We start from the raw sequence: 25,879 nt of genomic DNA, 5'->3' as shown, positions 1-25,879 counted from the left end.
GGACCCCCCGGGGGGTTCCCAGCACCCCCACAGGGACCCCAGCACCCCCTCAGGGACCCCAACAGCCTCAGGGGGACCCCAAAACCCCCACAGGGACCCCACCACCCCCCAGGGTCCCCTAGGAGATCCTCGGCACCCCAGGCACCCCATCACTCCCAGGGGGACCCAGGTGTTTGGGGGGGTCCCCCTCACCCCCCTGTGCCCCGCCCCGCAGACCTGGTGACCCCCAAACCCCGAGAGGACCCCAAAAGCCGTGGGGGACCCATCACCCCTCCCCCGGGTCCCCTGTCACCCTCCGAAGCACCCAAGTGTCCCCAGGGGACCCCAGCACCCCCAGAAAGACCCAAATATTTGGGGCACCCCCCCATATCATCCCTCCTAGACCTAGTGACCCCCCCACACACATTCTCGGGGGACCCCAAAATCCCTGAGAGCCCCATCCCCCCCCCCCCAGGACCCCCATCACCCCTCGAAGAACCCAAGCGGCCCCAAATGTCCCCAGACGGACCCGGGTGTCTGTGGGGGGGGGGACCCCCATCACCCTTAGAGGAACCCAGGTATTTGGGGGACCCCCCCTCACCCCCTTTTCTCCCCCCCCCCAGATTTGGTGACCCCCAACGGCCTCAACGTCCGCAAGTTCTCGGCCATGCACGAGTTCCAGAACCTGCACGCCCAGAGCAAGGCTCGCGTCCAGGAGTTCGTCAGGGGACACTTCTACGGGTCGGTGTCCCCAAAACGGGGGGGACCCCAACATCGGGGGGGGGGCCCAGGAGTCTGGGGGGGAGCCAGGAGTCCGGGCAGGCAGAGGTGTCTGGGGGGGGTAGGGGTTTTTGGGGTGCAGATGGATTTTTGGGGAGAGGAACTGGGTGTGTAAGGGGGAGCCAGGAGTCTGGGGGGGACCAAGAAGTTTGGGGGGGACCCAGGATTCAGGGGGGACCCAGGAGTTTGGGGGGGACCCAGGAGTTTGGGGGGGTCCCAGCTATTGGGGGAGACAGAGGTATCTGGGGGGGATACAAGTTTTTGGGGTGCAGACGGATTTTTGGGGGGAGGAACTGGGTGTGTAAGGGGGAGCCAGGAGTTTGGGGGGGAGCCAAGAGTTTGGGGGGGGGGGGAACAAGAAGTTTGGGGGGGACCCAGGATTCAGGGGGGACCCAGGAGTTTGGGGGAGACCCAGGAGTCCGGGCAGACAGAGGTGTCTGGGGGGGGTAGGGGTTTTTGGGGTGCAGACGGATTTTTGGGGGGAGGAACTGGGTGTGTAAGGGGGAGCCAGGAGTTTGGGGGGGGAGCCAGGAGTTTGGGGGGGTCCCATCTATTTGGGGAGACAGAGCTATCTGGGGGGGATACAAGTTTTTGGGGTGCAGGTGAGTCTCGGGGGGGGGAACTGGGTGTCCAAGGGGGACCCAGGAGTTTGGGGGGGGACCAAGAAGTTTGGGGGGGACCCAGGAATTGGGGGGACCCAGGAGTTTGGGGGGGACCCAGGAGTTTGGGGGGGTCCCATCTATTTGGGGAGACAGAGCTATCTGGGGGGGATACAAGTTTTTGGGGTGCAGGTGAGTCTCGGGGGGGGAACTGGGTGTCCAAGGGGGACCCAGGAGTTTGGGGGGGGACCAAGAAGTTTGGGGGGGACGCAGGATTCAGGGGGGACCCAGGAGTCCGGGCAGACAGAGGTGTCTGGGGGGGGGTAGGGGTTTTTGGGGTGCAGATGGATTTTTGGGGGGAGGAACTGGGTGTGTAAGGGGGAGCCAGGAGCCTGGGGGGGGAGCCAGGAGTTTTGGGGGGACCCCGGCAGCTGGGGGGGGGACCAAGAAGTTTGGGGGGGACCCAGGATTCAGGGGGGACGCAGGAGTTTGGGGGGGACCCAGGAGTCCGGGGAGACAGAGGTGTTTGGGGGGGGTAGGGGTTTTTGGGGTGCAGATGGATTTTTGGGGGGAGGAACTGGGTGTGTAAGGGGGAGCCAGGAGTTTGGGAGGGGACCAAGAAGTTTGGGGGGGACCCAGGAATTGGGGGGGGACCCAGGAGTTTGGGGGGGACCCAGGAGTTGTGGGGGGACCCCGGCATCTGGGGGGGGACACCCAGAAGTTTGGGGGGGGGGCCCAGGATTCAGGGGGGACCCAGGAGTTTGGGGGGGACCCAGGAGTTTGGGGGGGGACCAAGAAGTTTGGGGGGGACCCAGGATTCAGGGGGGACCCAGGAGTCTGGGGGGGACCCAGGAGTCTGGGGGGGACCCAGGAGTCCGGGCAGACAGAGGTGTCTTGGGGGGGGGGTAGGGGTTTTTGGGGTGCAGATGGATTTTTGGGGGGAGGAACTGGGTGTGTAAGGGGGACCCAGGAGTTTGGGGGGGACCCAGGAGTTTGGGGGGGATAGAGGTTTTTGGGGTGCAGATGGATCTTGGGGGGGGAACTGGGTGTCCAAAGGGAACCCAGGAGTTTGGGGGGGACCCAGGAGTTTGGGGGGGTCCCAGCTATTGGGGGAGACAGGTATCTGGGGGGGATACAAGTTTTTGGGGTGCAGACGGATTTTTGGCGGGAGAAACTGGGTGTGTAAGGGGGAGCCAGGACTTTGGGGGGGAGCCAAGAGTTTGGGGGGGGGGGAACAAGAAGTTTGGGGGGGACCCAGGATTCAGGGGGGACCCAGGAGTCTGGGGGGACCCAGGAGTTTGGGGGGGACCCAGGAGTCTGGGGAGACAGAGGTGTCGGGGGGGTAGGGGTTTTTGGGGTGCAGACGGATTTTTGGGGGGAGGAACTGGGTGTGTAAGGGGGAGCCAGGAGTCTGGGGGGGGACCAAGAAGTTTGGGGGGGACCCAGGAATTGGGGGGGGACCCAGGAGTTTGGGGGGGACCCAGGAGTTGTGGGGGGACCCCGGCATCTGGGGGGGGACACCCAGAAGTTTGGGGGGGGGGGCCCAGGATTCAGGGGGGACCCAGGAGTTTTGGGGGGGGGTCTCAGCAATTTGGGGAGACAGAGGCATCTGGGGGGGGTCGGGGGGTCCCAGTTCTGGGGGGACCCAGATTTGGGGGGGCACCCAAGTGGCCGGGGGGGACCCAGGCATCCGGGTGAGCTGTGGGTGCTGGGGGGGGGCATTGGAGGGGTTTGGGGGGGGGGGTGTCTTGAGTGGGGGGCTGGGGGGCTCCCAGGGGGTTTTGGGGTGCCCTGGGGGGTTGAGAGAGGTTTAGGGGGGGTCCGGGGGGGGGTTGGGGGGTGTCAGAGAGGTCATAGGGGGTTTGGGGGTGCGGGGGGGGCGGATCGGAGGAATTGGGGGGCTATTGGGGGGGGGCGTGGGTCTCTCGGAGAGTTTTGGGGTGTCACGGAGGAAGATTTGGGGGGGTCTGGGGTAAGTTGGGGGGTGTCAGAGAGGTCAGAGGGGGTTTGGGGGGGGATTGGGGGGCTCTTGGGGGGGGTCTGGGGGGGCCACGGGTCTCCCAGAGGGTTTTGGGGTGCCACAGAGGGAAATTGGGGGGGGTCTGGAGAGGAATTGGAGGAGTTGGGGGGCTCTTGGCAGGGGGGTTGGGGGCTCCCAGGGGGTTTTGGGGTGCCCTGGGGGGTTGAGGGAGATTTGGGGGGGGTTTGGGGTGGAATTTGGGGTGTTGGGGGGCTCTTGGGGGGGTCTGGGGGTCGTGGGTGTTTCAGAGAGTTTTGGGGTGCACAGAAGGAGATTTGGGGGGTCCGGGGTGGGTTGGGGGTGTCAGAGAGGTTAGAGGAGGTTTGGGGGGTCTGGGGGGGGATCGGAGGGGTCAGGGGGCTCTTGAGAGGGTCCGGGGGAGTCGGGGGGTTTTGGGGGGCTCCCAGGGGGTTTGGGGGGCTCCCAGGGGGTTTTGGGGGGCTCTCAGGGGGTTTTGGGGTGCCACAGAGAGAGATTTGGGGGGTCCGGGGTGCGTTGGGGGTTCAGAGAGGTTAGAGGAGGTCTGGGGGGGGATCGGAGGGGTTGGGGGGCTCTTGAGAGGGTCTGGGGGAGTCAGGGGGTTTGGGGGGCTCCCAGGGGGTTTGGGGGGCTCCCAGAGACTTTTGGGGTGCCATAGAGGGAGATTTGGGGGGGTCCGGTGTGGGTTGGGGGTGTCGGAGAGGTTAGAGGGGGTCTGGGGGGGATCGGAGGGGTTGGGGGGCTCTTGAGAGGGTCCAGGGGGAGTCGGGGGGGGTTTGGGGGGCTCCCAGAGGGTTTTGGGGGGCTCTCAGGAGATTTTGGGGTGCCAGAGAGAGAGATTTGGGGGGTCCGGGTTGGGTTGGGGGGTGTCAGAGAGGATAGAGGAGGTTTGGGGGGTCTGGGGGGGGGATCGGAGGGGTTGGGGGGCTCTTGAGAGGGTCCGGGGAGTCAGGGGGTTTTGGGGGCCTCCCAGGGGGGTTTTGGGGGGCTCCCAGGGGGTTTTGGGGGGCTCTCAGGGAGTTTTGGGGTGCCACAGAGAGAGATTTGGGGGGTCCGGGGTGCGTTGGGGGTTCAGAGAGGTTAGAGGAGGTCTGGGGGGGGATCGGAGGGGTTGGGGGGCTCTTGAGAGGGTCTGGGGGAGTCAGGGGGTTTGGGGGGCTCCCAGGGGGTTTGGGGGGCTCCCAGAGACTTTTGGGGTGCCATAGAGGGAGATTTGGGGGGTCCGGTGTGGGTTGGGGGTGTCGGAGAGGTTAGAGGGGGTCTGGGGGGGGATCGGAGGGGTTGGGGGGCTCTTGAGAGGGTCCAGGGGGAGTCGGGGGGGGTTTGGGGGGCTCCCAGAGGGTTTTGGGGGGCTCTCAGGAGATTTTGGGGTGCCAGAGAGAGAGATTTGGGGGGTCCGGGTTGGGTTGGGGGGTGTCAGAGAGGATAGAGGAGGTTTGGGGGGTCTGGGGGGGGGATTGGAGGGGTTGGGGGGCTCTTGAGAGGGTCCGGGGGAGTCAGGGGGGTTTTGGGGGGCTCCCAGGGGGTTTTGGGGGGCTCCCAGAGACTTTTGGGGTGCACAGAAGGAGATTTGGGGGGTCCGGGGTGGGTTGGGGGGTGTCAAAGAGGTTAGAGGAGGTTTGGGGAGTCTGGGGGGGGATTGGAGGGGTTGGGGGGCTCTTGAGAGGGTCCGGGGGAGTCAGGGGGGTTTTGGGGGGCTCCCAGGGGGTTTTGGGGGGCTCCCAGAGACTTTTGGGGTGCACAGAATGAGATTTGGGGGGTCCGGGGTGGGTTGGGGGGTGTCAAAGAGGTTAGAGGAGGTTTGGGGAGTCTGGGGGGGGGATTGGAGGGGTTGGGGGGCTCTTGAGAGGGTCCGGGGGAGTCAGGGGGGTTTTGGGGGGCTCCCAGAGACTTTTGGGGTGCACAGAAGGAGATTTGGGGGGTCCGGGGTGGGTTGGGGGTGTCGGAGAGGTTAGAGGAGGTTTGGGGAGTCTGGGGGGGATTGGAGGGGTTGAGAGGCTCTTGGGGGGGTCTGGGGGGAGTCGGGGGGGGGTTTGGGGGCTCCCAGGGGGTTTTGGGGGCTCCCAGAGACTTTTGGGGTGCACAGAGAGCGATTTGGGGGGTCCAGTGTGGGTTGGGGGGTGTCAGAGAGGTTAGAGGGGATTTGGGGGGCCTGGGGGGGGATTGGAGGGGTTGGGGGGCTCTTGAGAGGGTCCAGGGGGAGTCGGGGGGGTTTAGGGGGCTCCCAGGGGGTTTTGGGGGGCTCCCAGAGACTTTTGGGGTGCCATAGAGGAGATTTGGGGGGTCCGGGGTTGGTTGGGGGTTTCAGAGACGTTAGAGGGGGTTTGGGGGTCGAGAGGGTCTGGGGGAGTCAGGGGGGTTTGGGGGGCTCCCAGGGGGTTTGGGGGGCTCCCAGGGGGTTTTGGGGGGCTCTCAGGGGGTTTTGGGGTGCCACAGAGAGAGATTTGGGGGTCTGGGGTGCGTTGGGGGTTTCAGAGAGGTTAGAGGGGGTCTGGGGGGGATCGGAGGGGTTGGGGGGCTCTTGAGAGGGTCCGGGGAGTCGGGGGGGTTTGGGGGGCTCCCAGGGGGTTTTGGGGGGCTCCCAGGGGGTTTTGGGGTGCCCCGGGCTGACGGGGTCCCCGCAGGCACCTGGATTCGACCTGGACAAGACGCTCTTCTTCTTCATCGCGGGGCGCTACGAGTTCTCCAACAAAGGGGCCGACATCTTCCTGGAGGCGCTGGCGCGGCTCAACTACCTGCTGCGGGTGAGGGGACGGGGGGGGACACGGGGGGACACGGGGGATGGGGGGGGACACGGGGGACGGGGGGGCACGGGGGGATGGGGGGGACACGGGGGACAGGGGGGCGCGGGGGGATGGGGGGGACACGGGGGACAGGGGGGGCGCGGGGGGATGGGGGGGACACGGGGGACGTGGGGACACGGGGGACAGGGGGCGCGGGGGATGGGGGAGACATGGGGGACGTGGGGACAAGGGGGACAGGGGGATGGGGGGATGGGGGGGACACGGGGGACATAGGGACACGGGGGATGGGGGGGACATGGGGGGACGTGGGGACACGGGGGACAGGGGGGCGCGGGGGGATGGGGGGGACACGGGGGACGTGGGGACACGGGGGGATGGGGGGACACGGGGGACAGGGGGGCGCGGGGGATGGGGGGGACACGGGGGACGTGGGGACACGGGGGACAGGGGGCACGGGGGGTTGGGGGGGACACGGGGGACATAGGGACACGGGGGGATGGGGGGGACATGGGGGACGTGGGACACGGGGACAGGGGGGCGCGGGGGGATGGGGGGGGACACGGGGGACAGGGGGGCGCGGGGGGATGGGGGGGACACGGGGGACGTGGGGACACAGGGGGATGGGGGGGACACGGGGGACGTGGGGACACGGGGGACAGGGGGGCGCAGGGGGATGGGGGAGACATGGGGGATGTGGGGACAAGGGGGACAGGGGGATGGGGGATGGGGGGACACGGGGGACGTGGGGACACGGGGGACAGGGGGCACGGGGCGACGGGGGGGACACGGGGGACAGGGGGGCATGGGGGGATGGGGGGACACGGGGGACGTGGGGACACGGGGGACAGGGGGGCGTGGGGGGATGGGGGGGACACGGGGGACGTGGGGACACGGGGACAGGGGGCACGGGGCGATGGGGGGGACACGGGGGACAGGGGGGCATGGGGGGATGGGGGGACACGGGGGACGTGGGGACACGGGGGACAGGGGGGCGTGGGGGATGGGGGGGACACGGGGGACGTGGGGACACGGGGGACAGGGGGGCACGGGGCGATGGGGGGGACACGGGGGACAGGGGGGCATGGGGGGATGGGGGGGACACGGGGGACGTGGGGGCACGGGGGACGGGGGCACGGGGGGATGGGGGGACACGGGGGATGTGGGGACATGGGGGGATGGGGGGGGCATGGGGACACTGGGGGGGGGACAGGGGGACATGGGGACAGGGAGACACAAAGGACGGGGTCACGGGGGGTGGGGGGGACATGGGGGGCCGTGGGGACACAGGGGACAAGGGGACCGGGGGATGGGGGGACGCAGGGGATGTGGGGACATGGGGACAGAGGGAGACACGGGGGACGGGGTCACAGGGGGGTGGGGGGGGACATGGGGGGACGTGGGGGGGGTATGGGGACACCGGGGGGGGACAGGGGGTCACAGGGGATGGGGGGATGTGGGGGGGGATGGGGGGGATGGGGGGACATGGGGACAGACGGAGACACAGGGGACAGGGTCACAGGGGGTGGGGGGGACATGGGGGGACGTGGGGACACGGGGGACAGGGGGGCACGGGGGGATGGGGGGACACGGGGGATGTGGGACATGGGGGGATGGGGGGGGTATGGGGACACCGGGGGGGGGGACAGGGGGACATGGGGACAGGGAGACGCAGAGGACGGGGTCACGGGGGGTGGGGGGGACATGGGGGGCCGTGGGGACACAGGGGACAAGGGGCGCGGGGGGATGGGGGGGGATGTGGGGACATGGGGACAGAGGGAGACACGGGGGACGGGGTCAACAGGGGGCTGGGGGGGGACATGGGGGGACGTGGGGGGATGGGGGGGGGGGGGGGTATATGGGGACACCGGGGGGGGACAGGGGGTCACAGGGGATGGGGGGGGACATGGGGACAGACGGAGACACAGGGGACAGGGTCACAGGGGGGTGGGGGGGACATGGGGGGACACGGGGGACAGGGGGGCACGGGGGGGATGTGGGGACATGGGGGGATGGGGGGGGTATGGGGACACCGGGGGGGGTGGACAGGGGGACATGGGGACAGGGAGACGCAGAGGACAGGGTCACAGGGGGACAAGGGGGACGTGGGGGACATGGGGGGGGGTGTGGGGACACTGGAGGGAGACATGGGGGACAGGGGGACACGGGGGGATGTGGGGACATGGGGGACGTGGGGACAGGGAGACACGGGGGATGGGTCATGGGGGACAGGGGGGACGGGGGGGACATGGGGACACGGGGGGACACAGGGGACAGGGGAGATGTTTGGGGACATTTGGGGACGTAGAAGCTGTTTGGGGACGTTTGGGGCCAGGGGCTGTTTGGGGACATAGGGGACATTTGGGGACATGAAAGACATTTGGGGTCAGGGAGACATTTGGGGACACAGGGGACATTTGGGGACATGAGGGACATTTGGGGACGGGGGATGCTCGAGGCTGGGAGGGGACATTTGGGGACAGGGGACATTTACGGATGGGTGGATATTTGGGGACAGGGGACATTTGGGGACAGGGGACATTGGGGACATGAACATATTTGGGTTAGGGAGACATTTGGGAACAGGGCGCACGTTAGGGACAGGGGACATTTGGGAACATAGGAGAAATATGGGGACATGAGGATATTTGGGGTCAGGGAGACATTTGGGGACACAGGGGACATTTGGGGGGCACATTTGGGGGCACATTTGGGGACACATTTGGGGACACAGGGGACATGGAAGCCACATTTGGGGACACAGGGGACATGGAAGCCATTTGGAGCCGGGGGAGATGTTTGGGGACATTTGGGGACGTCGGAGCTGTTTGGGGACATTGGGGGACATAGGGGACATTTGGGGACATGAGAGACATCTGGGGTCAGGGAGAGATTTGGGGACAGGGGACATTTGGGGACATTTGGGGACATTTGGAGACATGGGAACTGTTTGGGGCCAAGGGGACATTTGGGGCCAGGGGGGGATGTTTGGAGGGGGGGGGGGGGGGACACGTTTGGGGCTGAGGGGACGCTCGGGGACATTGGGGGACGCTCGGGGACATTGGGGACGCTCGGGGACATTGGGGGACGGAGGGGACGCGTGGCCCCGCAGGTGAACGGCAGCGAGGTGACGGTGGTGGCCTTCTTCATCATGCCGGCCCGCACCAACAACTTCAACGTGGAGTCCCTGAAGGGCCAGGCCGTGCGCAAGCAGCTCTGGTGGGACCCCCGAACCCCGGGGGGCCCCCCCAAACCCCCCCAGGGGACCCCCGAACCCCGGGAGCCCCCCCAAACCCCCCCAGGGGACCCCCAAAGTCCAGGGACCCCCCCCAAACCCCCCCAGGGGACCCCCAAAGCCCGGGGACCCCTTGAAGCCACAGGGACCCCCCCAAACCCCCCCAGGGGACCCCCAAAGCCCAGGGACCCCCCCCAAACCCCCCCAGGGGACCCCCGAACCCCGGGGACCCCTTGAAGCCACAGGGACCCCCCCAAACCCCCCCAGGGGACCCCCAAAGCCCAGGGACCCCCCAAAACCCCCCAAGGATCTCCCAAAGCCCAGGGACACCCCGAAACCACAGGGACCCCCCCAAACCCCCCCAGGGGACCCCTCCAAACCTTTCAGGGGACCCCCAAACCCCGGGGACCCCTTGAAGCCACAGGGACCCCCCAAACCCCCCCAGGGGACCCCCAAAGCCCAGGGACCCCCCAAAACCCCCCAAGGATCTCCCAAAGCCCAGGGATACCCCGAAACCGCAGGGACCCCCCCAAACCCCCCCAGGGGACCCCTGCAAACCTCTCAGGGGACCCCCAAACCCCGGGGACCCCTTGAAGCCACAGGGACCCCCCCAAACCCCCCCAGGGGACCCCCAAAGCCCAGGGACCCCCCAAAACCCCCCAAGGATCTCCCAAAGCCCAGGGACACCCCGAAACCGCAGGGACCCCCCAAACCCCCCCAGGGGACCCCTCCAAACCTCTCAGGGGACCCCCAAACCCCGGGGACCCCTTGAAGCCACAGGGACCCCCCCAAACCCCCCCAGGGGACCCCCAAAGCCCAGGGACCCCCCCCAAAACCCCCCAAGGATCTCCCAAAGCCCAGGGACACCCCGAAACCGCAGGGACCCCCCAAACCCCCCCAGGGGACCCCTCCAAACCTCTCAGGGGACCCCCAAACCCCGGGGACCCCTTGAAGCCACAGGGACCCCCCCAAACCCCCCCAGGGGACCCCAAAGCCCGGGGACTCACTGAAACTGCAGGGACCCCCCCAAACCCCCCCAGGGGACCCCCAAAGCCAGGGGACCCCCCTGAAACCACAGGGACCCCCCCAAACCCCCCCAGGGGACCCCCAAACCCCGGGGACCCCCCAAACCCCGGGGACCCACCAAAACTGCAGGGACCCCCCCAAACCCCCCCAGGGGACCCCTCCAAACCTCTCAGGGGACCCCCAAACCCCGGGGACCCCTTGAAGCCACAGGGACCCCCCCAAACCCCCCCAGGGGACCCCCAAAGCCCGGGGACCCCCCGAAACCACAGGGACCCCCCCAAACCCCCCCCAGGGGACCCCCAAAGCCCAGGGACCCCCCCCAAACCTCCCAGGGGACCCCCAAACCCCGGGGACCCCTTGAAGCCACAGGGACCCCCCCAAACCCCCCCAGGGGACCCCGAAACCCCCCAGGGATCCGATCCCCCCCAAAGCCCGGTGACCCCCCAAACCGCAGGGACCCCCCCAAACCCCCCCAGGGGACCCCCCCAAACCTCTCAGGGGACCCCCAAAGCCCCGGGGACCCCCTGAAACCACAGACAACCCCCCCCCAAAAACCCCCCAAGGACCCCCCCAAACTCCCCCAGGGACCCCCCAAACTCCTGGAGACCCCCCCGAAACTCCCCGGGGACCCCCCAGGCACCCCCCAAACTCCCGGAGACCCCCCCAAAACCCCCCAAACCCCCCAGGGACCCAGACATCCAGGAAAAAGCCCCGCTCCCCCACCCCCTCCTTGGGGACCCCGGGCAGCCCCCAAACCCCCCCCCCCCCCCAATAGGGCATCCAGGGGTCCCCATTGCCCCCCCCCCCCCCAAATTGGGCCCCGGGGGTCCGCGCTGACGCCCCCCCCCCCCCCATTTCCCTCTCCCCCCCCCCCCCCCCCAGGGACACGGCCAACGCCGTAAAGGAAAAATTCGGGAAGAAACTCTACGAATCGCTGCTGGTGTAAGCACCCCCCCCCTCCCCCACCCCCCCCACCCCCTCCCCCACCCCATTTTGGACACCCAGGGGCTTTATTTATTTGGGGGGGGGGGGTCTTCTTTAACCCCCCCCCCCCCCAAATTTTTACAGGGGGAACCTCCCCGACATGAACAAGATGCTGGATCGGGAGGATTTCACCATGATGAAGCGCGCCATCTTCGCCACCCAGGTACGCGTCCGTCGTCTTTTTTTTTTGGGGGGGGGGGGACAGGGGAGAGAAAAAGGGGGGTCCTCGAGGACACACACCCCCCCCCCAAATTATTTTTTTGTCCTCCCCCCCCCCCCACCTTTCGCAGCGCCAGTCCTTCCCCCCCGTCTGCACCCACAACATGTTGGACGACGCCACCGACCCCATCTTGACCACGATCCGGCGCATCGGGCTCTTCAACAGCAGCAACGATCGGGTCAAGGTGACAATTGGGACATTTTTTTGGGGGGGGGGGGGACATCAGGGATATTGGGGGGGGGTGGGGGGTGGGGGGTTAGGGGAGGTGAAGGGGATTTTGGGGGGGTTTGGGGGACGACGCCACCGACCCCATCTTGAGCACGATGCGGCGCGTCGGGCTCTTCCACGGCAGCAACGATCGGGTCGAGGTGACAGTTGGGGACATTTTTGGGGGGGGGGGGGGGGGGGGGACACGACACATCAGGGATATTGGGGGGGGGGGTGGGGGATGGGGGGTTAGGGGAGGTGAAGGGGATTTTGGGGGGTTTGGGGGGGGTTAAGGGGAGGTTTGAGGGGCTAAGAGGGGGTTTGGGGGTGTCGGTGGGGTTGAGGAGGGGATCGGGGGGGGGGGGGGGTCCTTGGAGGGAGTTGGGGGGGGGGCCTGGGGAGTTCTGGGGGGGTCCCAGGGGGGGTGGGGGGGGTGTCTTTGGGGGTCCTGGGGGTTTCGGGGGGGTTCCCGGGGGGGTTCTAGGGGCATCTGGGGGTGCCAAGGGGGTCTGGGGGGGTTCCAGGGGCATCTGGGGGTGCCAAGGGGGTCTGGGGGGGGGGGGGTTCTAGGGGCATCTGGGGGTCCCAGGAGGGGTTTGGGGGTTCCCGGGGGGGGGGGGTCTGGGGGCTCCCAGGGGGGGTTGGGGGGCATTTGGGGGTCCCAGGAGGGGTTTGGGGTTCCCGGGGGGGGGGGGGCTAGGGGTTCCCAGGGGGGATCTGGGGGTCCTGGGGAGGGTTGGGGGTTCCCAGGGGGGGTCTGGGGGGGGGTCTCAGGGGGATCTGGGGGTCCCAGGAGGGGGTTGGGGGTTCCCGGGGGGGATCTGGGGGGGGTCTCAGGGATCTGGGGGTTCCAGGGGGGGGGTTAGCAGTTCCCAGGGGGGGTCTGGGGGTCCCGGGGGGGATCTGGGGGGGGTTTCAAGGGGATCTGGGGGTCCCAGGAGGGGGTTGGGGGTTCCCGGGGGGGGGGTCTGGAGGCTCCCAGGGAGGATCTGGGGGGGGTCTCAAGGGGATCTGGGGGGTTCCGGGGGGGGGGTTAGGAGTTCCTGGGGGGGGGTCTGGGGGCTCCCAGGGAGGATCTGGGGGTCCCGGGGAGGGGTTTTGGGGTGCTGGGGGGGAGGGGGGGGGGCCGGTTATGACTCTGTGTGTGTCCCCCCCCCAGATCATCTTCCACCCCGAGTTCCTGTCCTCCACCAGCCCCCCTCCTGCCCGTCGACTACGAGGAGTTCGTCCGGGGGTGTCACTTGGGGGTTCTTCCCCTCTTACTACGAACCTTGGGGGTACACCCCCGGTAAGAGCACCCCAAATACCTGCATCCCCCCCCCCCCCCCCCCCCGACACCTGGGTCCCCCCAAACTCCTGGGTCCCCACATGAACCCGAGGTGGGGGGTTGGGGGAGTGGGGGGGGGTGGGTCCAGCTCCAAACTCTTGGGGTCCCCCCCTGAACACCTGGGTCCCCCCGTAAAAACCTGGGTCCTCAGGAGAACCATGGGGGTCCCCTCCCCGGATGCCTGGGTCCCCTCCCGGACGCTTGGGTTCCCCCCCAAATGTCGGGGTGCCCCCCATTGACCCCCATTTTTTGCACACCCCCCCCCCCCCTCCAAGCTGAGTGCACGGTCATGGGCATCCCCAGCGTCTCCACCAACCTCTCGGGGTTCGGGTGTTTCATGGAGGAGCACATCGCCGACCCCTCCGCCTACGGTCAGCCCCGACGCCGGGACCCATGGGTGGGGGGTCCCCAAACGCCTGGGCCCATGGGTGGGGGGGTCCCCAGACTCCTGGGTCCTTGGGTGGGGGGGTCCCCAGACTCCTGGGTCCCCAGCTTGCCTGGGTTCTCCAGCCTCTGGATGCCTGGGTCTTTGGGTGGGGGGTCCCCAGATGCCTGGGTCCTTGGGTGGGGGGTCCCCAGATGCTGGAGTTCTTGGGTGGGGGGTCCCAAGATTCCTGGGTCCCCAGCTTGTCTGGGTTCTCCAGCCTCTGGATGCCTGGGTCTTTGGGTTGGGGGTCCCCAAACACCTGGGTCCTTGGGTGGGGGTCTCCAGATGCCCCAGTCCTTGGGTGGGGGTCCCTGGACATCTAGGTCCTTGGGTGGGGGGTTCTCATATGCTGGAGTTCTTGGGTGGGGGGTCCCCAGACTCCTGGGTCCCCAGCTGCCTGGGTTCTCCAGCCTCTGGATGCCTGGGTCCTTGGGTGGGGGTCTCCAGATGCCCCAGTCCTTGGGTAGGGGGGTCCCCATATGCTGGAGTCCTTGGGTGGGGGGTCCCCAGACATCTGGATCCTTGGGTGGGGGTCCCCATATGCTGGAGTTCTTGGGTGGGGGGTCCCAAGATTCCTGGGTCCCCAGCTTGCCTGGGTTCTCCAGCCTCTGGATGCCTGGGTCTTTGGGTTGGGGGTCCCCAGATGTCTGGGTCCTTGGGTGGGGGTCTCTGGACATCTAGGTCCTTGGGTGGGGGTCCCCATATGCTGGAGTCCTTGGGTGGGGGGTCCCCAGACTCCTGGGTCCCCAGCTGCCTGGGTTCTCCAGCCTCTGGATGCCTGGGTCTTTGGGTGGGGGGTCCCCAGATGTCTGGGTCCTTGGGTGGGGGGTCCCCATATGCTGGAGTTCTTGGGTGGGGGGTCCCAAGATTCCTGGGTTCCCAACTGCCTGGGTTCTCCAGCCTCTGGATGCCTGGGTCTTTGGGTTGGGGGTCCCCAGATGTCTGGGTCCTTGGGTGGGGGGGTCCCCAGATGCCCCAGTACTTGGGTGGGGGGTCCCCAGAATCCTGGGTCCTTGGGTTGGGGGTCCCCAGATGCTTGGGTCTCTTGGGTGGGGGGTCCCCAGATGCCAGAGTCCTTGGGTGGAGAGTCCCTGGACATCTAGGTCCTTGGGTGGGGGTCCCTGGATGCTTGAGTCTTTGGGTGGGGGTCCCCGGACATCTAGGTCCTTGGGTGGGGGGGTTCCCAGAATCCTGGGTCCTTGGGTGGGGGGTCCCCAGACTCCTGGGTCCCCAGCTTGCCTGGGTTCTCCAGCCTCTGGATGCCTGGGTCCTTGGGTGGGGGTCTCCAGATGCCCCAGTCCTTGGGTGGGGGGTCCCCAGATGCTGGAGTCCTTGGGTGGGGGGTCCCCAGATGCCCCAGTCCTTGAGTGGGGGGTCCCCAGAATCCTGGGTCCTTGGGTGGGGGGTCCCCAGATGCCTGGGTCCTTGGGTGGGAGGTCCCGGATGCCGGGGTCCTTGGGTGGGGGGGTGGGTCCCTGGACACCTGGGTCCCCAGACCCCCATGTCCCTGGGTCCCTGGGTGCCTGGGTCCCCAAACACCAGGGTCCCCTGGTCCCTGGGTTCCCAACCATGGGTCCCCAGACATTTGGGTCCCCAACCGCTTGGGTCCCTGGGTCTCTGGGTCCCCAAACACCTGGGTCCCCGGGTCCCCGACTGCCGGTGTCCCTGGACACTGGGGTGCTCGAGTCCCTGACCCTCTGGGTCCCCGGGTCCCCAACGGCCTGGGTCCCTGGACACCAGGGTTCTTGGGTCCCTGACCCTCTGGGTCCCTGGGTCCCCAACTACCTGGGTCCCGGGGTCCCCAATGGCCTGTGTCCCTGGACATTTGGGTGCTCGGGTCCCTGACCCTCTGGGTCCCTGGGTCCCCGGGTCCCCAAGTCCCTGACTGCCTGGGTCTTTGGGTCCCCAACTACCTGGGTCCCCAGGTCCCCAATGGCCTGGGTCCCTGGACACTTGGGTGCTCGGGTCCCCGACCATCTGGGTCCCTGTGTCCCCGGGTCCCCAACTGCCTGGGTCCCTGGACACCGGGGTTCTTGGGTCCCCTGACCATCTGGGTCTCCAGGTCTCCAGGTCCCCGACTGCCTGGGTCTTTGGGTCCCCAACTACCTGGGTCCCCGGGTCCCCAAGTCCCCGACTGCCTGGGTCCCCAGGTCCCCAACGGCCTGGGTCCCTGGACACTTGGGTACTCGGGTCCCCGACCGCCTGGGTCTCTGGGTCCCCGGGTCCCCGACCGCCTGGGTCCCTGGACACCGGGGTTCTTGGGTCCCTGACCACCTAGGTCCCCAGGTCCCCAAGTCCCCGACTGCCTGGGTCCCCAGGTCCCCAACGGCCTGGGTCCCTGGACACCAGGGTTCTTGGGTCCCTGACCCTCTGGGTCCCTGGGTCCCCAACTACCTGGGTCCCCGGGTCCCCAATGGCCTGGGTCCCTGGACATTTGGGTGCTCAGGTCCCTGACCGCCTGGGTCCCTGGGTCCCCGACCACCTGGGTCCCTGGACACCGGGGTTCTTGGGTCCCCTGACCATCTGGGTCCCCGGGTCCCCGGTTCCCCGGCGGCTGACGCGGTGCCGCCGCAGGGATCTACATCGTGGACCGGCGGTTCCGGGCGCCCGAGGAGTCGTGCACGCAGCTCACCGCCTTCCTCTACGGCTTCTGCCAGCAGAGCCGGCGCCAGCGCATCGTCCAACGCAACCGCACCGAGCGCCTCTCCGACCTCCTCGACTGGAAATACCTGGCAGGGTGAGATGGGGGGCGTGGGGGGGGGGGTTTAGGGGGTTCTTGGGGAGTCCTAGAGGCTCTCTGGAGGTCCTGGATGGGGTTCTGGGGGGGTCTGGAGGTCCTGGAGGGAACTCAGGGGGCTTGGAGAAGGTCCTCAGGGGGACCTGGAGGAGTCCAGGGGGTTCTGGGGGGTCCTGAGGGATCTGGGGGGTCCTGGAGGGTTCTGGAGATGACCCAGGGGGCTTGGAGAAGGTCGTCAGGGGGACCTGGAGGAGTCCAGGGGGTTCTGGGGGGTCCTGAGGGATCTGGGGGGGTCCCTGGGGGGTCCTGGAGGGTTCTGGAGATGACCCAGGGGGCTTGGAGAAGGTCGTCAGGGGGACCTGGAGGAGTCCAGGGGGTTCTGGGGGGTCCTGAGGGATCTGGGGGGTCCTGGAGGGTTCTGGAGATGACCCAGGGGGCTTGGAGAAGGTCCTCAGGGGGACCTGGAGGAGTCCAAGGGGTTCTGGAGGGTCCTGAGGGATCTGGCGGGGGTCCCTAGGGGTTCCTAGGGGCTCTCTGGGGGTCCTGGATGGGGTTTTGGGGGGGTCTGGAGGTTCTGGAGATGACCCAGGGGGCTTGGAGAAGGTCCTCAGGGGGACCTGGAGGAGTCCAGGGGGTTCTGGGGGGTCCTGAGGGATCTGGGGGGTCCTGGAGGGTTCTGGAGATGACCCAGGGGGCTTGGAGAAGGTCCTCAGGGGGACCTGGAGGAGTCCAAGGGGTTCTGGAGGGTCCTGAGGGATCTGGCGGGGGTCCCTAGGGGTTCCTAGGGGCTCTCTGGAGGTCCTGGATGGGGTTCTGGGGGGGTCTGGAGGTCCTGGAGATGACCCAGGGGGCTTGGAGAAGGTCTTCAGGGGGACCTGGAGGAGTCCAGGGGATTCTGGGGGGTCCTGAGGGATCTGGGGGGTCCTGGAGGGTTCTGGAGATGACCCAGGGGGCTTGGAGAAGGTCCTCAGGGGGACCTGGAGGAGTCCAGGGGATTCTGGGGGGTCCTGAGAGATCTGGGGGGGTCCCTGGGGGGTCCTGGAGGGGACCCAGGGGGCTTGGAGAAGGTCCTCAGAGGGACCTGGAGAAGTCCAGGTGGTCCTGGGGGGTCCTGAGGGATCTGGGTGGGGTCCCTAGGGGTTCCTAGGGGCTCTCTGGGGGTCCTGGATGGGGTTTTGGGGGGGTCTGGAGGTTCTGGAGATGACCCAGGGGGCTTGGAGAAGGCCCTCAGGGGGACCTGGAGGAGTCCAGGGGGTTCTGGGGGGTCCTGAGGGATCTGGGGGGGTCCCTGGGGGGTCCTGGAGGGGACCCAGGGGGCTTGGAGAAGGTCCTCAGAGGGACCTGGAGGAGTCCAGGTGGTCCTGGGGGGTCCTGAGGGATCTGGGTGGGGTCCCTAGGGGTTCCTAGGGGCTCTCTGGGGGTCCTGGATGGGGTTTTGGGGGGGTCTGGAGGTCCTGGAGGGGACCCAGGGGGTCTGGGGAAGGTCCTCAGGGGGACCTGGAGGAGTCCAGGGGGTTCTGGGGGGTCCTGAGGGATCTGGGGGGTCCTGGAGGGTTCTGGAGATGACCCAGGGGGCTTGGAGAAGGTCCTCAGGGGGACCTGGAGGAGTCCAGGGGATTCTGGGGGGTCCTGAGGGATCTGGGGGGGTCCCTGGGGGGTCCTGGAGGGGACCCAGGGGGTCTGGGGAAGGTCCTCAGGGGGACCTGGAGGAGTCCAGGGGGTCCTGGAGGGTCCTGAGGGATCTGGCGGGGGTCCCTAAGGGTTCCTAGGGGCTCTCTGGGGGTCCTGGATGGGGTTCTGGGGGGGTCTGGAGGTCCTGGAGATGACCCAGGGGGCTTGGAGAAGGTCTTCAGGGGGACCTGGAGGAGTCCAGGGGGTTCTGGGGGGTCCTGAGGGATCTGGGGGGTCCTGGAGGGGACCCAGGGGGCTTGGAGAAGGTCCTCAGAGGGACCTGGAGGAGTCCAGGTGGTCCTGGGGGGTCCTGAGAGATCTGGGGGGGTCCCTAGGGGTTCCTAGGGGCTCTCTGGGGGTCCTGGATGGGGTTCTGGGGGGGTCTGGAGGTCCTGGAGGGAACTCAGGGGGCTTGGAGAAGGTCCTCAGGGGGACCTGGAGGAGTCCAGGGGGTTCTGGGGGGTCCTGAGGGATCTGGGGGGGTCGCTGGGGGGTCCTGGAGGGGACCCAGGGGGTCTGGGGAAGGTCCTCAGGGGGACCTGGAGGAGTCCAGGGGATTCTGGAGGGTCCTGAGGGATCTGGCGGGGGTCTCTAGGGGTTCCTAGGGGCTCTCTGGGGGTCCTGGATGGGGTTCTGGGGGGGTCTGGAGGTCCTGGAGATGACCCAGGGGGCTTGGAGAAGGTCCTCAGGGGGACCTGGAGGAGTCCAGGGGATTCTGGGGGGTCCTGAGGGATCTGGGGGGTCCTGGAGGGGACCCAGGGGGCTTGGAGAAGGTCCTCAGAGGGACCTGGAGGAGTCCAGGTGGTCCTGGGGGGTCCTGAGGGATCTGGGGGGGTCCTGAGGGGTTTCTAGGGGCTCTCTGGGGGTCCTGGATGGGGTTCTGGGGGGGTCTGGAGGTCCTGGAGATGACCCAGGGGGCTTGGAGAAGGTCCTCAGGGGGACCTGGAGGTGTCCAGGGGGTTCTGGGGGGTCCTGAGGGATCTGGGGGGGTCCCTGGGGGGTCCTGGAGGGGACCCAGGGGGCTTGGAGAAGGTCCTCAGAGGGACCTGGAGGAGTCCAGGGGATTCTGGGGGGTCCTGAGGGATCTGGGGTGGTCCCTGGGGGGTCCTGGAGGGGACCCAGGGGGTCTGGGGAAGGTCCTCAGGGGGACCTGGAGGAGTCCAGGGGGTCCTGGAGGGTCCTGAGGGATCTGGGGGGGGTCCCTGGGGGTTCCTAGGGGCTCTCTGGGGGTCCTGGATGGGGTTCTGGGGGGGTCTGGAAGTCCTGGAGGGAACTCAGGGGGCTTGGAGAAGGTCCTCAGGGGGACCTGGAGGAGTCCAGGGGGTTCTGGAGGGTCCTGAGGGATCTGGCGGGGGTCCCTAGGGGTTTCTAGGGGCTCTCTGGGGGTCCTGGATGGGGTTCTGGGGGGGTCTGGAGGTCCTGGAGGGGACCCAGGGGGTCTGGGGAAGGTCCTCAGGGGGACCTGGAGGAGTCCAGGGAATTCTGGGGGGTCCTGAGGGATCTTGGGGGGGTCCCTGGGGGTTCCTGGAGGGGACCCAGGGGGTCTGGGGAAGGTCCTCAGGGGGACCTGGAGAAGTCCAGGGGGTCCTGGAGGGTCCTGAGGGATCTGGGGGGGGTCCCTAGGGGTTTCCTAGGGGCTCTCTGGGGGTCCTGGATGGGGTTCTGGGGGGGTCTGGAGGTCCTGGAGATGACCCAGGGGGCTTGGAGAAGGTCCTCAGGGGGACCTGGAGGAGTCCAGGGGGTTCTGGGGGGTCCTGAGGGATCTGGGGGGGTCCCTGGGGGGTCCTGGAGGGGATCCAGGGGGTCTGGGGAAGGTCCTCAGGGGGACCTGGAGGAGTCCAGGGGGTCCTGGGGGGTTCCTGGGAGTTTTGGGGGGGTCCAGGAGGATCTGGGGGGTCCTCTGGGGGGTCCCTGGAGACAACCTGGGGGGTTGGAGAGGAGCCTGAGGGGGGGTCCTTTGGGGGTCCCAAGGGGGTCCTGGGGAGTTTGGGGGTCCCTGGGGGTCCTAGAGAGGATCCTGGGGGGGGTTCTGGAGGTCCTGGAGGGGACCCAGAGGAGCTTGGGGGGGGTTGGGGGGGGGTCCTGGGGGATTTGGGGGTGCAGGGGGTGGGGGTTGGGGGGGTCTTAGGGGGGTTGGGAGGCTCTCTGAGGGTCCTGGGGGGTTGTGAAGGTCCTAAAGGTCTTCAGGGGGGGCAGGGGGTCCTGGAGAGGATCTGGGGGGGTCCCTGGGGGTCCTGGAGAGGGGTCTCAGGGGGTTTTGGGGGGTCTCAGGGGCTTTTGGGGGGGTCTCAGAGGGTTTTGGGGGTGCTGGGGTGTCCCTATAGAATCTGGGGGAGGGCAGTGGGTCCGGGGGGGATCTGAGGGGTCCCTGGCGAGGGTCTTTGGGGGGCTGGGGGGCTGGGGGGGGGGTCCAGGAGAGTCGGGGGGGTCTCTGGGGGTCTCAGGGGGTTTTGGGGGGTCTCAGGGGGGTCTCAGGGCGTTTTGGGGGTGCTGGGGGGGGTCCCTATAGAATGTGGGGGAGGGCAGGTAGGTCCGGGGGGGATCTGAGGGTCCCTGGCGAGGGTCGCTGGAGGGCTGGGGGGTTCGGGGGGGTCCAGGAGGGTCGGGGGGGTCTCTGGGGGTCCTGGGGAGGGGTCTCAGGGCTTTTGGGGGGGGTCTCAGAGGGTTTTGGGGGTGCTGGGGGGTCCCTATAGAATGTGGGGGAGGGCAGTGGGTCCAGGGGGGATCTGAGGGGTCCCTGGCGAGGGTCGCTGGAGGGCTGGGGGGCTGGGGGGGGGTCCAGGAGGGTCGGGGGGGTCTCTGGGGGTCCTGGGGAGGGGTCTCAGGGGCTTTTGGGGGGGGGCTCAGAGGGTTTTGGGGGTGCTGGGGGGTCCCTGTAGAATGTGGGGAGGGCAGTGGGTCCGGGGGGGATCTGAGGGGTCCCTGGCGAGGGTCTTTGGGGGGCTGGGGGGGGGGGTCCAGGAGGGTCGGGGGGGGTCTCTGGGGGTCTCAGGGGCTTTGGGGGGGGGTCTCAGAGGGGTTTGGGGGTGCTGGGGGGGTCCCTATAGAATGTGGGGGAGGGCAGTGGGTCCGGGGGGATCTGAGGGGTCCCTGGCGAGGGTCTTTGGGGGGCTGGGGGGCTGGGGGGGGGTCCAGGAGAGTCGGGGGGGTCTCTGGGGGTCTCAGGGGCTTTTGGGGGGGTCTCAGGGCGTTTTGGGGGTGCTGGGGGGGTCCCTATAGAATGTGGGGGAGGGCAGTGGGTCCAGGGGGGATCTGAGGGGTCCCTGGCGAGGGTCGCTGGAGGGCTGGGGGGTTCGGGGGGGTCCAGGAGGGTCGGGGGGGTCTCTGGGGGTCCTGGGAGGGGTCTCAGGGGCTTTTGGGGGGGGTCTCAGAGGGTTTTGGGGGTGCTGGGGGGTCCTATAGAATGTGGGGGAGGGCAGTGGGTCCAGGGGGATCTGAGGGGTCCCTGGCGAGGGTCGCTGGAGGGCTGGGGGGCTGGGGGGGGGTCCAGGAGGGTCGGGGGGGTCTCTGGGGGTCCTGGGGAGGGGTCTCAGGGGCTTTTGGGGGGGGGCTCAGAGGGTTTTGGGGGTGCTGGGGGGTCCCTGTAGAATGTGGGGGAGGGCAGTGGGTCCGGGGGGGATCTGAGGGGTCCTGGCGAGGGTCTTTGGGGGGGCTGGGGGGGGGGTCCAGGAGGGTCGGGGGGGGTCTCTGGGGGTCTCAGGGGCTTTGGGGGGGGGTCTCAGAGGGGTTTGGGGGTGCTGGGGGGGTCCCTATAGAATGTGGGGGAGGGCAGTGGGTCCGGGGGGGATCTGAGGGGTCCCTGGCGAGGGTCTTTGGGGGGCTGGGGGGCTGGGGGGGGTCCAGGAGAGTCGGGGGGTCTCTGGGGGTCTCAGGGGCTTTTGGGGGGGTCTCAGGGCGTTTTGGGGGTGCTGGGGGGGTCCCTATAGAATGTGGGGAGGGCAGTGGGTCCTGGGGGATCTGAGGGGTCCCTGGCGAGGGTCTTTGGGGGGCTGGGGGGCTGGGGGGGGGTCCAGGAGAGTCGGGGGGGTCTCTGGGGGTCCTGGGGAGGGGTCTCAGGGAGTTTTGGGGGGTCTCAGGGGCTTTTGGGGGGGTCTCAGGCGTTTTGGGGGTGCTGGGGGGGTCCCTATAGAATGTGGGGGAGGGCAGTGGGTCCGGGGGGATCTGAGGGGTCCCTGGCGAGGGTCGCTGGGGGGCTGGGGGGGGTCCAGGACGGTCGGGGGGGTCTCGGGGGATCTCAGGGGTTTTGGGGGGGTCTCAGGGGTTTTGGGGGGTCTCAGGGGCTTTTGGGGGGGTCTCAGAGGGTTTTGGGGGTCCTGGGGGGGTCCCTATAGAATGTGGGGGAGGGCAGTGGGTCCGGGGGGGATCTGAGGGGTCCCTGGCGAGGGTCTTTGGGGGGCTGGGGGGGGGGTCCAGGAGGGTCGGGGGGGTCTCTGGGGTCTCAGGGGGTTTTGGGGGGTCTCAGGGGCTTTTGGGGGGGGGCTCAGAGGGTTTTGGGGGTGCTGGGGGGTCCCTATAGAATGTGGGGGAGGGCAGTGGGTCCTGGGGGGATCTGAGGGGTCCCTGGCGAGGGTCTTTGGGGGGCTGGGGGGTTCGGGGGGGTCCAGGAGGGTCGGGGGGTCTCTGGGGTCTCAGGGGTTTTGGGGGGTCTCAGGGGCTTTTGGGGGGGGTCTCAGAGGGTTTGGGGGTGCTGGGGGGGTCCCTATAGAATGTGGGGGAGGGCAGTGGGTCCGGGGGGGATCTGAGGGGTCCCTGGCGAGGGTTTTTGGGGGCTGGGGGGTTCGGGGGGTCCAGGAGGGTCGGGGGGGTCCCTGGGGGTCCTGGGGAGGGTCCTGGGAATTTGGGGTGCGCTGACCTTTGCCCCCCCCCCCAGTATTACACCTTCGCCCGGCGCATGGCCCTGGCCAAGGCCTTTCGGAGAGCTTCACCTACGAACCCCCCGAGGCCGCCGCCGTGAGTCCCCCGCCAGTCGGGGGTCCCCAGCGGGGATTTGGGGGGGCCCCCCAACTCCTGGGTCCCCCCCCAAAAATCTGGGTGCCCCTGAGGGATTGGGTGGGGGTCCCCCAAACCTCTGGGTCCCCAGGAGGGATTTGGGGGGGGCCCCCGAACTCCTGGGTCCCCCCCAAAAACCTGGTTCCCCAGCAACGATTTGGGGGGGGCCCCCAAACTCCTGGGTCCCCCCCCAAAAATCTGGGTGCCCCTGAGGGATTGGGTGGGGGTCCCCGAAATTCCTGAGTCCCCAGGATAGATTGGGGGGGTCCCCCGAACTCCTGGGTCCCCCCCAAAAGTCTGGGTCCTCATGAGGGATTGGGTGGGGGTCCCCAAAACTCCTAGGCCCCCAGCAGGGATTTGGGGGGGCCCCCAAACTCCTGGGTCCCCCCCAAAAATCTGGGTGCCCCTGAGGGATTGGTGGGGGGTCCCCAAAACTCCTGGGTCCCCAGGATAGATTGGGGGGGGCCCCCAAACTCCTGGGTCCCCCCCAAAAATCTGGGTGCCCCTGAGGGATTGGGTGGGGGTCCCCAAAACTCCTGGGTCCCCAGGATAGATTGGGGGGGCCCCCGAACTCCTGGGGTCCCCCCCAAAAATCTGGGTCCTCATGAGAGATTGGGGGGGGCCCCGAACTCCTGGGTCCCCCCCAAAAATCTGGGTGCCCCTGAGGGATTGGGTGGGGGTCCCCCAAACTCCTGAGTCCCCAGGATAGATTGGGGGGGGCCCCCCCGAACTCCTGGGCCCCCAGCAGGGATTTGGGGGGGGCCCCCGAACTCCTGGGGTCCCCCCCCCAAAGTCCTGGGTGCCCGTAAGGGATTGGGTGGGGGTCCCCCAAACCTCTGGGTCCCCAGGAGGGATTTGGGGGGGCCCCCAAACTCCTGGGTCCCCCCAAAAACCTGGGTCCTCATGAGGGATTGGATGGGGGTCCCCCAAAAACCTGGGTCCCCAGCAGGGATTTGGGGGGTCCCCTGAATGCCTGGGTCCCCCCAAAAATCTGGGTGCCCCTGAGGGATTGGGTGGGGGTCCCCAAAATTCCTGAGTCCCCAGGATAGATTGGGGGGGGTCCCTCAAACTCCTGGGTCCCCCCCAAAAATCTGGGTGCCCCTGAGGGATTGGGTGGGGGTCCCCAAAACTCCTGGGTCCCAGCAGGGATTTGGGGGGCCCCCCAACTCCTGGGTCCCCCCCAAAAATTTGGGTGCCCAGCAGGGATTGGGTGGGGGGTCCCCCAAACTCCTGAGTCCCCAGGATAGATTGGGGGGGGGCCCCCAAACTCCTGGGTCCCCCCAAAAATCTGGGTGCCCCTGAGGGATTGGGTGGGGGTCCCCAAAACTCCTGGGTCCCCAGGATAGATTGGGGGGGCCCCCAAACTCCTGGGTCCCCCCCCAAAGTCCTGGGTGCCCGTAAGGGATTGGGTGGGGGTCCCCCAAACCTCTGGGTCCCCAGGATAGATTGGGGGGGGCCCCCCAACTCCTGGGTCCCCCCCAAAAATCTGGGTGCCCCTGAGGGATTGGGTGGGGGTCCCCAACACTCCTGGGTCCCCCAGCAGGGATTTGGGGGGGCCCCCAAACTCCTGGGTCCCCCCCAAAAACCTGGGTCCTCATGAGGGATTGGGTGGGGGTCCCCAAAACTCCTGGGTCCCCAGGATAGATTGGGGGGGGCCCCCGAACTCCTGGGTCCCCCCCAAAAATCTGGGTCCTCATGAGAGATTGGGGGGGGGGCCCGAACTCCTGAGTCCCCAGGATAGATTGGGGGGGGCCCCCCGAACTCCTGGGTCCCCCCCAAAAATCTGGGTGCCCCTGAGGGATTGGGTGGGGGTCCCCCAAACTCCTGAGTCCCCAGGATAGATTGGGGGGGGGCCCCCCGAACTCCTGGGCCCCCCAGCAGGGATTTGGGGGGGCCCCCAAACTCCTGGGTCCCCCCCAAAAATCTGGGTGCCCCTGAGGGATTGGGTGGGGGTCCCCAAAACTCCTGGGTCCCCAGCAGGGATTTGGGGGGCCCCCCAAACTCCTGGGTCCCCACGACAGATCAGGGCGCGGGGGGGGGGGGGGGGGGGGGAAGGGCAGACACCTGGCTCCCCATGAAGGATTTGGGGGGGATGTGGGGGATGGGGGGGGGGCAAGCCCAGATGCCTGGGTCCCCCCCCCCCCCCCAAATTCTTGGGTGTCTCCCCCCCCCCCCCAGGGTTTCCGCTACCCCCGCCCGGCCTCGGTGCCCCCCTCGCCCGCCCTCTCCCGCCTCTCCAGCCCCCGGCACAGCGACGAAGAGGACGAGCGCTACGACGAGGAAGAGGAGGCCGCCAAAGACCGAGCCAACATCCGCCGCCCCCCCAGCCCCCCGGCCTCCCCGCCGCCCCCACCAGGAACTGAGCCCCACGGCGCGCGTGGGGCGCCCCACGGCAAGTGTGGGGCACCCCACGGTGGCTCCTTTCCCGCCCCACGGTGCAAATGGAGAGGGGGGGGGGGGGGGACACACACACTCCCCGTGGGGAGGGATGGGGGGGTGTTTGGGGGGGGGGTTATGGGGCGCCCCACAGCGCTGCCCCCCCCCCCCCCCCCCAGCCCCACAGTGCTTGCTCAGGCTCAGCCCCACAGAACTTGGGGGGGGCGGGGGGGCTATGGGGCGCCCCACATCCCCCCCCCCCTCCTCACAGCTCAGCCCCACTTCACTCCACAGTGCCTGGGCTCAGCCCCACAACAAGGGGGGGGGGGGGGGGGGGTCATGGGGCGCCCCCCATCTTCCCTCACCACAAAAAGGGGGAGCTATGGGGCAGCCCCACATCAGTCTGCCCCCCCACACACACACTTCGCCCCCCCCAAGTGTGGGTCTGGGGGGGGGGGCCCTGCATCCGTCCGTGTCCCCCCCCGGCGCAGCGGACAATAAAGGTGCTTCACAGCCCCCGGACGTGTGGGTCTGGGGGGGGGGGGAGAAATTGGGGGGCTGGGGGAGGTGGTTTTAGGGGTG

At 68.3% G+C, this 25,879-nt stretch overlaps 1 protein-coding gene across 1 annotated transcript in view; it reads left to right on the top strand.

Moving 5' to 3' along the window:
• LOC142403352 (glycogen [starch] synthase, muscle-like) overlaps positions 1-25,813 on the top strand; it is a gene marked incomplete at its 5' end in the record, with an annotated part of 37,203 nt that extends 11,390 nt beyond the window's left edge. The window contains 15 exon segments of the mRNA XM_075489588.1: positions 603-724; positions 5,982-6,101; positions 9,211-9,317; positions 11,242-11,301; positions 11,428-11,506; positions 11,634-11,747; positions 12,930-12,965; positions 12,967-13,020; positions 13,022-13,058; positions 13,373-13,468; positions 16,099-16,261; positions 20,347-20,350; positions 22,803-22,842; positions 22,845-22,882; positions 25,100-25,813. Of these exon segments, the coding sequence (XP_075345703.1) occupies positions 603-724; positions 5,982-6,101; positions 9,211-9,317; positions 11,242-11,301; positions 11,428-11,506; positions 11,634-11,747; positions 12,930-12,965; positions 12,967-13,020; positions 13,022-13,058; positions 13,373-13,468; positions 16,099-16,261; positions 20,347-20,350; positions 22,803-22,842; positions 22,845-22,882; positions 25,100-25,798 (1,769 nt within the window).
• Between the last annotated feature and the right edge of the window lie 66 nt (positions 25,814-25,879).

This window comes from Mycteria americana, unplaced genomic scaffold, assembly GCF_035582795.1.
Source record: "Mycteria americana isolate JAX WOST 10 ecotype Jacksonville Zoo and Gardens unplaced genomic scaffold, USCA_MyAme_1.0 Scaffold_208, whole genome shotgun sequence".
NCBI classification, from domain to species: domain Eukaryota; kingdom Metazoa; phylum Chordata; class Aves; order Ciconiiformes; family Ciconiidae; genus Mycteria; species Mycteria americana.
Note: the sequence above shows the minus strand (reverse complement) of the source record. Positions and strands in the feature narration are given on the sequence as shown.